The sequence below is a fragment of the Schistocerca gregaria genome, chromosome 9 (genome assembly GCF_023897955.1).
Source record: "Schistocerca gregaria isolate iqSchGreg1 chromosome 9, iqSchGreg1.2, whole genome shotgun sequence".
NCBI lineage: Eukaryota > Metazoa > Arthropoda > Insecta > Orthoptera > Acrididae > Schistocerca > Schistocerca gregaria.
In genome coordinates this window covers 212,917,623-212,929,759 of record NC_064928.1, presented here as the reverse complement: position 1 = coordinate 212,929,759, position 12,137 = coordinate 212,917,623, and the positions used below count along the sequence as shown (strand labels likewise).

The following is a 12,137-nucleotide window of genomic DNA, read 5'->3' as shown; positions in this document are numbered from 1 at the left end:
AATTGATGTTTTCGAAAACCGTGCTGGTTGCTACTGACAATGTCATTCTGTTCAAGATACCCCACTATGCCTGAACTCAGAATATGTTCCAAGATTCTACAACATATTGATGACACGGATAGTGAGCAGTAGTTTTATGGATCACTTCTACTTGTAGATGGGTGTCACCTGTGCCCTTTTTTTCCGAGAACTAGGCACAATTTTTTGTTTGAGGGATTTATGATTGATTATAGTAAGTAGTAACAAAGAGATAGAGGGGTTGGCCAGTACTTACCTTAGCTCAGTACAGCCGATAGAAACACAAAAAACAACCGAAAATTTAAGTTCCTAGCTTTCGGAATAAATGTTCCTTCATCAGGGAGGAGAGAGGGGAAAGAAAGGGAAGAAGGGAAAGTGGATTTAGTTACTCACAACCCAGGTTATGAAGCAACAGGGAAAGGAAAACAGGGTAGCAAGGATGGAGGCATGGTTGTCAGAGGGAAGCCAAAGATATTCTACTGTAGGTACTGTGCCAGCTTCAAACCAGGTGTATAGTATAAAGATGTAGGATGAAAAGATGCATGAATGGCTAAAGAGGAAAGGGAAAGAGGAGAAGACTGAAAAGTAAATGGGAGTGAGGTTGTTTAACGTAGGTTCAGTCCATGGGGATGGCGGGATGAAAGGATGTGCTGGAGTGCAAGTTCACATCTCCGCAGTTCAGAGGGACTTGTGTTGGGTGGGAGAAGCCAAATGGCACATACGGTGTAGCAGGTTCCTAGGTCCCTAGAATTATGCTGGAGGGCATGCTCCGCTACTGGGTATTGGACATCTCCTAGGCAGACAGTTCGTCTGTGTCCGTTCATGCGCTCAGCCAGTTTAGTTGTTGTCATACCAATGTAAAAGGCTATGCAGTGGAGGCATGTCAGCTGATAAATGACATGTGTAGTTTCACACGTGGCCCTGCCTTGAATTGTGTATGTTTTACCAGTAGCGGGGCTGGAGTAGGTGGGGGGATGCATGGGGCAGGTTTTGCAGCGGGGTCGGTTACAGGGGTAGGAACCGCTGGGTAGAGAAGGTAGTCTGGGAATATTGTAGGGTTTAACAAGGATGTTACGGAGGTTAGGGGGACGACGAAAGGCAACTCTGGGTGGTGTGGGGAGAATTTTGTCAAGGGATGATCTCATTTCAGGGGTTGACTTGAGAAAGTCATATCCCTGGTGGAGTAATTTATTGATGTGTTCGAGGCCAGGATAATATTGGTTGACAAGGGGGATGCTTCTGTGTGGTCTGAGGGTTGGTTTGAAGCTGGCACAGTACCTACAGTAGAATATCTTTGGCTTCCCTCTGACAACCATGCCTCCATCCTTGCTACCCTCCCTGTTTTCCTTTCCCTGTTGCTTCATAACCTGGGTTGTGAGTAACTAAATCCACTTTCCCTTCTTCCCTTTCTTTCCCCTCTCTTCTCCCTGATGAAGGAACATTTATTCCGAAAGCTAGGAACTTAAATTTTCGGTTGTTTTTTTGTGTTTCTATCGGCTGTACTGAGCTGAGGTAAGTACTGGCCAGCCCCTCTATCTCTTTGTTAGTAATTGTTTCACATCTTTATATGAGATTTTCCATTAATTAATTATATTAAGGAGAGGAGCTAACTCACACAAAGTCAATAAAGAATCTGACAGGGATTACATCGAGGCCTGGAGCTTTACTCCATTTTAACGATTCAGCTGTTTTCAACACCATGACATTAATACATCATTTCAGTGTCATGAGGATTTAATTGGGGCAATTCTTCTGGGTTTTCCTTTGTAAAGGAATGATTGAAAACAAGAGTTTAGCATCTCATTTCTTTTATTCGCTACCCTCAATTTCAGTTCCTGTCTCGTTCGTTAGGGACTGGACACTAAATTTGGTACCACTAACAGCCTTTACACAGACCAGAATTGTTTTGGATTTTGTGAAATGTCATTTGGCAATTTACTGCTCGAGTAGTCATTGAAGGCATCACACATTGCTCTCTTAACAGCTAAAGTTTCATTCAGCATTTCTGTATCTATAGTTCAACACTTTGTTTTACACATATAATACAATAACGTCTATTTCTTTAAAAGTTTCTTATAATGACTGTATAACATGGAGGTTCCCTTCCATTATGAACTGTTCTACTGGGTAAATATCTAGCCAGAGCAGGGTCAACTGTTCTTTTAAAGTTGAGCCAAAGTTCCTCAACATGCTCTTGACTTGTGCTGATAGTTTCAAGTTCCTCATTGGTATTTTTATCTAGTTTACTGAACACATATATCTTTCAGCTTGTTTTAGTTGTCCTTTGTACTTTGGTAATAACCTAGACTCTTGCTAATGCGGCCCTCAGTAGTCCGGCCTCTCAGTAATCCGGCTCACATTGAGCTTCTAGTTGCTCAAGCAGAAATGACGATGCATACAATACAGAGTTCTCGTGTGTAACAACATTATTATTATGAAATACAATGTTAAACAATAATATACATGTTTGAAATTGCCACTTTTTTACTGTTCATTGTCAAGGCTTCTGAAAGAAAGCACCTGATGTTAGACATCAAATAGAAACTAGAAATCAGAGATAAGGTGAACTGAGGTTCTTCGCAGGAAGCCACTGTTGCTGAGTACAATGTTGGAGGAGCAACTATTTGTGACAAAACTAGAAAGATAAAAGTGTGCAGAAAAGTTATGATGAAAGTGATGAAGGAGGGGACGCAGGAGGAGAGGCCATGAAGAAATCTCACACTATTGGAGCTAAAGCTGCAGACATCTTCCTTGATCACCAACATCCAATACTGATGTAATGCTTGCAAAGCCATTGTGTCTAAAGCAGTGACTTCATTGTGACAACTAATATTTGGGACACGTTTCATAGTGAGGGATATTACCATACAAGAATACTCTCATAAACTTTGTTTTCTATGAAAATGAATGTGTCTCTTGATCAGTATTACACCTATTTTACACTAAATTTAGGACACACTGAATAATACAGCACTTCCGCTAATCCGGCACCCATACGTGCAAGAAATAGTCAGATTAGCGAAGAGTCTAGTGTAATTGTTCCCACAACCGCTTCATGGTCACTGATACTAGTTTCGATTTGGACATCCTCAAAGGGATGCTGCTGTTAGATCCAATATATTTGCATTACGAGTGAGGTTCCTAACTATCTGCTCCAGGTAGTTTTCAGAGAATGCATTTAGTAAAGTTTCACAGGATGCCCACCACCAATAAAACTGTAATTTTCCTCATTAATTGTTGGATGATGAAAGTCTCCATTGATGATTACAGTATGATTGGGGAACTAAACATGCAAGTGAACTGAGGTTGTCTCTAAAGTTTTCAGTTACATCAGGAGATGAACCTGATGGGCAATAGAAGGATCCAATTATAACTTTATGCCCACCACTGATACTGAGCCTTGCCCAATCAGTCTCACATGCAGCTTCATTTACTATCTCAGTGGATTTGAGTTTGTCTACTGTGACAAAAACACCACCTCATTTCTCATTTGCCTACCCCTTTGTTGTACACTTAAATTTTACCCAAAAATCTTACTGTTATCAATTTCAGATTGCAGGCAGCTTTCTGTACCTAGTATTATGTGAGATACTAGTACTACAGAAACAGGAGGTACCGGCAGACTGTGTTTGTGGATTTGTCAACGGCAGTTTCGCATGTATGTGATTTTAGATTTAAGTCCAGCACTGCAATCCGTTAACAATATGTGGAAGCAATAATGCATTAGCACATCTCAACGCACATCTGTTGTGTTTGATGAAATGTAAATTACTTTTTCAGGTCAGTAGTGCTGTGAACTTGCACTTGAAAGGGTCTATGCTTAAAATGTCACATAAAAGGAAAGAAAGTGTGCTTGCCAAGAGAAAAAAAGCATGCACGAAGATCCTATTCAATAGAAACGAAGGAAGAACTTCTGGATCAGTATGAAAAAGATGAGCATATTCACATTCCAGCATGCTTTACGACTTAGTGACTCCACTGTTACAACTAGTCATGATAATGTGGTATCAGTTCGAAAAAATGCTCGATCTCAACTAAATGAAGTGTGACTAGAGATAGCAAATCTCACTCAGAGGCGATGAGTAGAATGGAAAAAATGTAAGCCATTGGACGGAGCACCATAACAAAAGCATATGTCTCTCTCTGGGGCTGCTATTCAAACTAAAGCCACGAGCTCATATGCAGATATAATGAAAGAAGAGCACAATCCAGCACCTTTCTCCACCAGCTCAGGTTGGATTGGACTGATTGATTGAGGCTTAGTTCTGACTTCTACAACATTAAAATGACAAGAGAGGCAGCCGTGGCAAATGAAATTGGAGCCAAGGAATTGAAGAAGAGGCTCATTTTGGAATCGAATGTTCATTTCTATTGTTCTATTGAAGAAAACACAGCGCCTGGGTTTAAGACTGCCAAGGACTGATGCACATATCTTTTTGAAGGAAACGCTGCAGGGTATTGCAAATTAAAACCCTTTATGATCTGTGAAAATCCTAGGGTACTGAAGGGTTGTGTTAAAGAGCGTATTATTGCATGTTTCAGCGATAAATTTTTTAAAGTGTCTATATTTTGCTTTAAAATATGTTTCAGGAAGATATCAAGGTTTATTTTCGATACTTAGAAACTGTACTACCTTAAAGTTAATATGTCAGTAAACAAGAACCGAAGTGCATATTTTATATATAAAATTGCTCTTGATTGACGTGAACTTGGTATGTGCGGATATTCTGCGAAAAAAAAAACTATAGCGGATAATAAGATTTTCCTTCATGTCTAAAGGTGTGGAAAGGCTGGAAGAATAGCATATCACCATGTTTAGACACTGCATATATAACACCACATCTATGTTTACCAACAAACTGTCCATTCCAAAAACCACATAGTAATTACCACTGCAGATATTCAAAAACATATCTATGGATATCCACATCTGTGTTGGATTTTATCTGCAAAGTAATTACTACAGCTGATATATCCACAAGTATCTGCATCCACACAGAATGCTAACTATTGTGTCTACATCTAAATCCACACAACTACTCCACAATCTACACTTAACAGCTTGGCGGCAGATTCATCGAACCACTTCTAGATTGTTTTTGGACCACTCCATTTTCTTACAGCAAATGGGAAAAAGGAACACACAAATTCTTTTGTGCAAGCTCTGATTTTTCTTATTTTATTACAACTGTCATTTCTCCCAATGGAGGTGGGAGTCGATAAAATATTTTGACATACTAGTCATATGATAATGCTTGTGATTGAAAATCTTGCCACAACAAAAAATGCCATTGTTTTACCGAGTGCCACACCCACTCACTTATCACATCTGTGACACACTCCCTCCCATCTCGCAATATACAAAACATTGTGCCATTTTTTTAATTGCCCCCTGTGTCGTTCCTGTCTGGTAAGGATCCCATACGGCATAGCGATATTCCAAAAGATGATGGACAAGCACAGTGAAGGCACTCTCTTTAGTTGATCTGTTGCATTTTCTAAGCGTTCTACCAATAAAACACAATCAGTGGTTCACCTTCCCCACATTATCTACATGATCGTTCTAATTTAAGTTGAAACTTCCTGGCAGACTAAAACTGTGTGCCGGACCGAGACTCGAACTCGGGACCTTTGCCTTTCGCGGGCAAGTGCTCTACCAACTGAGCTACCCAAGCACGACTCTAACTCTGCCCTCACAGCTTTACTTCTGCCAGTATCTTGTCTCCTCTGAGGGTGGGGTGTGAGTTGTGCTTGGGTAGCTCAGTTGGTAGAGCACTTGCCCGCGGAAGGCAAAGGTCCCGAGTTCGAGTCTCGGTCCGGCACACAGTTTTGATCTGCCAGGAAGTTTCATATCAGCGCACACTCCGCTGCAGAATGAAAATCTCATTCTGGCTCATTTAAGTTGTTCATCAATTTAACCCCTAAGCATTTAATTCAATCAACAAATTTTAATTTTTTGTGATTTCTCATGTAACTGAAATTTAATGGGTCCTGTTTAGTACTCACGTGTATGACCTGACACTTTTTATTACTTCCAGGTCAACTGCCAATGTTTGCACCGTAAAGATATTTCGTCTACATCATTTTGCAATTTGTTTTGATCTTCTTATGACTTTAGTGGATTGTACTTGACAGCATCATCTGAAAACAATGTAAGAGGACTGCTCAGATTGTCCCCTAAGTCTTTGACATAGATTAAGAACAGCAGAGCATGTGTAACACTTCCTTGTGAACCCCCAGATATCATCATATGACTTCCTGTTGATTACTACATACTGTGACCTTCCATTTTGAAATAAATTTTCAACATCTGACTGTAAATTACAATTCATTTCTTTCACGCAATCACGATTTCATCTTTATAGCCTTTCTCAAGCGCAAGATGAAATGTCAAAATGCCCGATCTACCCTCATGACACATTATCATAATTGAAATAACATTTATCATCGTATTACGTGATATGAGGGCATATGTAAGATACATAACATGGCTAACACTGCAAAGAGTGAGTAAACATTAACTGTAATGCATATATGACAGTCAACACATTGTTGTGGCCTGCATTCATCACATCCACCCCACCAGGTGACAGGAAATGACAAATGCAGTCGACAACTGAAACCCCACAGGCAAGCAATACAATTAGAAGTCACTTTTGAGGAAGTCTTCTGCAAGTATAGAAATATTGAATCAACTTGAGATTACTGGTTGACAGCCCTCATTAATTTGTGTGATTAAAGAGCCTTCCGAGTTTCACAAGAATGATATTTTCTGAAACCATCCCGGTTATGTGAATATAAGTTCAAAAATCCTACTACAAATCAATATCAGTGGTGTGGGTCAATAATTCAGCAGCTTATTCCTATTTCTTTTCTTGTGTATTTGTGTCACCTGAGGAATTTCCCAGTCTTTAGGTACAGATCATTCACTGAGCCAGTGGATGCACATGGTTGCTAAAAATAGAACTGTTTCATAAGAATACTCCAAAAGGAATCAAATGGTACAAAATCAGGACCGGAAGATCTATCTTTACTGAGTAGCTAAAGTTGCTTTGTTACATCACGGTTATCTATTTCTAAGTTACGTACGCACATAGTGTGCTTATAGTCATTTAACTAACAATTTATTGGATGGCACTAATTGAAAGTAAAAATGCTCGGATGTGAGTAAAGCATTTTACACAACATATTACTGCAAAAAATCATGTCATATCAGTACAGGTACCGAACATTCTGTACAAATGATAAGAAATGCTTATTTTTACAGTTGTATACCATAAATGAAAGACGAATCTTCAGATTTGAGCACTGATCACTGGCAGCTGGTCTACATCTCCTGGTAAAAATAATCAGCCCAAAATTATGCAAGAAATAAATCTAATACATCACATCCTTGGTAAATACATTATACATTATTACAATCAACTCATATTGCAGGTCCAAACAAGGTACTTACAACAACATTCCCATCAATCAACAATGGCGGACACTCAATCTAAAGATGATTATTACATATAACTAAAACTGATCACCAACCATTTGACACACAATTAAAGAGTGTAAAACTAAGCTCTTCTGACAATATATAGAGCTATGATATATCTCACAACAAAATGTAGTCCATTCCCACTGATAGAGATTTTGAAGGAATTTTTTCTGATCTGCAGCACTGAAATGAAGAATTAACAGCAGAATTCAATACCGGTATGCCAACTCACAACCAAACTGTCACCTTTCAATCTAACCTAGACCTCTGACAATGCTTCACTTCAGTAAGTTGTCACATCTGAAATTTCGTACTCACATTTGTTGGTTTCCCCTAAACACAATCAAACTGTCCCCTTCCAACATAACTTAGCCCTCAGGCTAGTCTACAGATCAGTCTGTCAATGCAACCTACATTTCAAAAACTATTATGGACAGGAAAGAAATATTGTCATTGTTCATCAATATTATCACATTGCTTGTTGAAGGCAGTATCCACCCACCAGGAAACTACCACACGGATAAGCAGAAGTTGTAGCCTCTGAGTTTCGAAAGGTTGCATAATGCCTTACAAAAGTTGCCACCGTTTGTGACACAATTGGTGAAAGAGCATTTACGGGGTTGGCAGCTGCTGTGTTTCATGTCGATGTTGATAACAATTAGTGTGATGAACAATGGGAACTAAACAAGGCAGTCAGTTGAGAGCCAAACGTTCAGTTTCTGCAGTCCTTAAATCAAGTTAGCTGGATGGCATTGTAAAAATTTAAAGAAGGGCTGCTACTTTTGCATTATTATGAAACAGGAGAGAGGGTCATCGATACAATAAGAAAGTTGGGGAGGTAATCACTAATAAAAAGGTGTTTTTTGTTGCAGCAAGGTCTTCCATGAAATTTCAATAACCTGCGAATGGAAAGATATTTTTCTGATTCCCAGTTACATGGAAAGAAATGATAATCATAATAAGATAAGAAAAATCAGGAGTAGGACAGAAATACTTAAGCATTCATTTTTCCTGCAGACTGATAGTTGGATGGTATAGGAATATCATGAAGGTGGCTTACTGAACGCTCTGCTAAAAACTTCAGGTGACACACAGAACAGTCACGTAAGTATAGATATATTTTGTTCTTTCATGTTAGAATTTAATCACAGAGTCATAATTTTCAACAAAACCGGAAATAAGGCATTCAAGTAGATAATTTCCAAGTCAAACATACAGGGTGTTACAAAAAGGTACGGCCAAACTTTCAGGAAACATTCCTCACACACAAAGAAAGAAAATATGTTATGTGGACATGTGTCCGGAAACGCTTACTTTCCATGTTAGAGCTCATTTTATTACTTCTCTTCAAATCACGTTAATCATGGAATGAAAACACATAGCAACAGAACGTACCAGTGTGACTTCAAACACTTTGTTACAGGAAATGTCCAAAATGTCCTCCGTTAGCGAGGATACATGCATCCACCCTCCGTCACATCGAATCCCTGATGTGCTGATGCAGCCCTGGAGAATGGCGTATTGTATCACAGCCGTCCACAAAACGAGCACGAAGAGTCTCTACATTTGGTATCGAGGTTGCGTAGACAAGAGCTTTCAAATGACCCCATAAATGAAAGTCAAGAGGGTTGAGGTCAGGAGAGTGTGGAGGCCATGGAATTGGTCCGCCTCCAACAATCCATCGGTCACCGAATCTGTTGTTGAGAAGCGTACGAACACTTCGACTGAAATGTGCAGGCGCTCCATCGTGCATGAACCACATGTTGTGTCGTACTTGTAAAGGCACATGTTCTAGCAGCACAGGTAGAGTATCCCGTATGAAATCATGGCGGCGAATCGAGGAAGTACAGTACATACTGACGAAACTAAAATGAACTCTAACATGGAAATTACGCGTTTCCAGACATGTCCACATAACGTCTTTTCCTTATTTATGTGTGAGGAATGTTTCCTGAAAGTTTGGCCGTACCTTTTTGTAACAACCTGTATATCTCAGACTACTCTACACAGCAATCTATTCAGGCACTCTTATTATCATGTTCGGATTCGTTGCCTTCACCAACTCTAATGCAAATTTTCACATTTCAGCCTCACTTAGGCCTTGGGCGTTGATACTGATCAGTCTCTCAACACATTCTGCTTTCTTCTTCACCAAATAAATATGAAAACCGGTAACCAACCTCAAAATTCATAACAACCAGGTCAGTAAAAACTACTCTGCTGCTCCACATATTAAAAACAAATGTAATCAATTTGTATCATCTGTTGAAAGAAATCACAAGCAGCAGTGGTTCTAGCCGGTTACCTATATTATCACCCGATTCAACATGTTACACAAGAGTTGCTGGCACTCTTAAGTGCATTTGAGCTAACACACTTCCATATCTAGTCACATTACTGTCATCTCCAATGTGGGAGAAATTAAGAGAACACAATCATAATTGAGGAATTTCTCATGTGGTGCAATGCGGATACAGGTAAAAATCTTACATGGTCTCAAGTCAATCCAGAGGTTGTCTTCGTGGACTGTCTGCATATCCATCGCTAAGAAACTACTCCCATACAGTCACTATTGGAGAGGATTTATAAGCAACAAAAATGAATGACATTTGCATAAAACATGGCGCGCAGGCAACATCTGGGAATATAGATACAGACAGACAGAATCGTTTCTGCGAAATATTCAAATAAGAATTATTTACAGCATAAACTGACAGGTGGTAGTACATGTCAGTGCTACACATAACTTCTCAATGTGAACGTAATTTCTTCTGGCCAGTTTTGTGCTATACAATAATATGCGTGTACATAATTATATAAAAGAATTTTGTTTACAAGAAGGTCACTACATGCTTTCCTTTGGCTGTATGCCATAACAACTGTTATGGTATTTTACAATTATAGCGAACACATGCTTCAATAAAAAAAAAAGGTCCTGATAAACATAAAAACCTATGAAACATGACTGAAACAACATTCACTCACACATTACAGTCAGTAACGTTTGAGTAATTCCTTATTTTCATGTTCCCACAAATTATCATCATTGATGCCATTGAAAAACGGTGAAATCTGAGCAAAGTCTATTATATATAAAATTATAGCTGAACCAACTACAAAATACAAAGAACTAAACATAGGCTACAACAGTGCTTACAGTCCATCAATAATTGACAAATTAGATGCAAAAATGAAATCCAACCAAACATCTTAAACATTTCGGTCCTCAGCAGCAAATGTCCAGGCTTTTGTTCAAATAGTTAATAAGACAACTTACCACAAATTTTATATAAACCATCACTGTTCCATACAATAACATTTATATCTTTCTGCAGTTTTTTGAATGTACAGTGCACAAAATACAGGATAATTACTGCGAAAAAACAACTAGGCCTATTGCTACAGGCGGGGGAGAGATTACTTCCTGTGAAGGCTTATTTTAACTCTTATGATTTCTCTTGCTGTTTCGCAACTGCCGCTGCCAAATGAAATAAAGCGAAACCAACGTACTGTTAAAAGTTATACTTACACGTTTTTCTATACTGAGAGGTTCTTTAGTTTCTGTCACAACTTCTTTCTGAATTACTATTCGCTTTACAGTTAACAACACCAGGTCACCGATTTTCACACCATAATCGAATAATTGATATTGGTCTTCTAACTGAAATGGACAATAGTATGTTATTTTAACTAGAAAAAACACACACACACACACACACACACACACACGGCAAACGAGAACACGTATATACGCACACACACAAAAGAATTACATTGTACCTGTTTCCGTCTGTGTGTCAGATGTTGATCTTCTGGATTCACAGAGAAAATATTGGCAAGTATCTCTTTCAATTCTTTTATCTGCATTGACAAAGTGGTTGTCACAGTTTCGACTCGTTTACCAGGTCCTCTAACTTTCACAAACATCGTATAAAACTATGTTTACAAGCTAGACGTCAATTGTTCTCCAGTAGCAAACAAAAAAAAACTAGAAACTAGATGGTGACTACAACAGTACTGCCAACGTTTATGGATTTAAGAAACCTGCCCTCATATTTATTTATTTTCATTGCACACGCAAGAGGTGCATGTAGCTGATACAGGATTATGAGTAGAGTATGACAGTTATTAAATTATATTTCAGAGTTTTTTCTTGAGAAAGAGAAACCTACTTGATTTCATAACCAATAATTTTGTATATCGCAATGCTTATAAAGTAAATTAGCCAAGCCGAACAACACTTCGTCTTTAGTCTTTAAAGTGGTGATTATTTGTGTCAACAGCGCGTTTATTAATGCTTTATTTAATATAAATTTTAGTTTTAGGAAGTAGTATTCCCGATGCTATGTTGTGGTATTCTGTGAAAATATTGCGATAACTAAAACGTTGTTGAAATAATGATTTAAACGGATGTGAAGCGTTTATTTATTTCTTCATAGTTTTCTATCCTTCGCGGTTTCTAATGTGGTAGGAATCAAGAAGTGAATTACGGCTGCCCGCATGTAAGCAGCTAGACGCAGGGATTAATTGCAAATGCCAAAGGTACATACTTATTTTCTCCTGAAGTAACATCACATTCATAAATAATGCTCAAACCTAAAAATTCTCACCTACCTACTGCATAGCTTCTCCC

General features: G+C 38.7%; 1 protein-coding gene and 1 non-coding gene across 2 annotated transcripts in view; one reads left to right on the top strand and one right to left on the bottom strand.

The window, feature by feature from the left end:
• Positions 1 to 11,604, bottom strand: part of LOC126291646 (E3 ubiquitin-protein ligase UHRF1-like) — a 163,284-nt gene extending 151,680 nt beyond the window's left edge. Inside the window, exons 1-2 of the mRNA XM_049985213.1 lie at positions 11,285 to 11,604; positions 11,034 to 11,165 (exon numbers count right to left, since the gene is read on the bottom strand). Coding sequence (XP_049841170.1) covers positions 11,034 to 11,165; positions 11,285 to 11,431 — 279 coding nt within the window. The 5' untranslated portion in view covers positions 11,432 to 11,604. The remainder of the gene's footprint in view (positions 1 to 11,033; positions 11,166 to 11,284) is intronic.
• Positions 5,767 to 5,841, top strand: Trnap-cgg (transfer RNA proline (anticodon CGG)). Its single transcript has one exon. It is a non-coding gene; the product is annotated as a tRNA-Pro (tRNA).
• Positions 11,605 to 12,137: the final 533 nt, after the last annotated feature.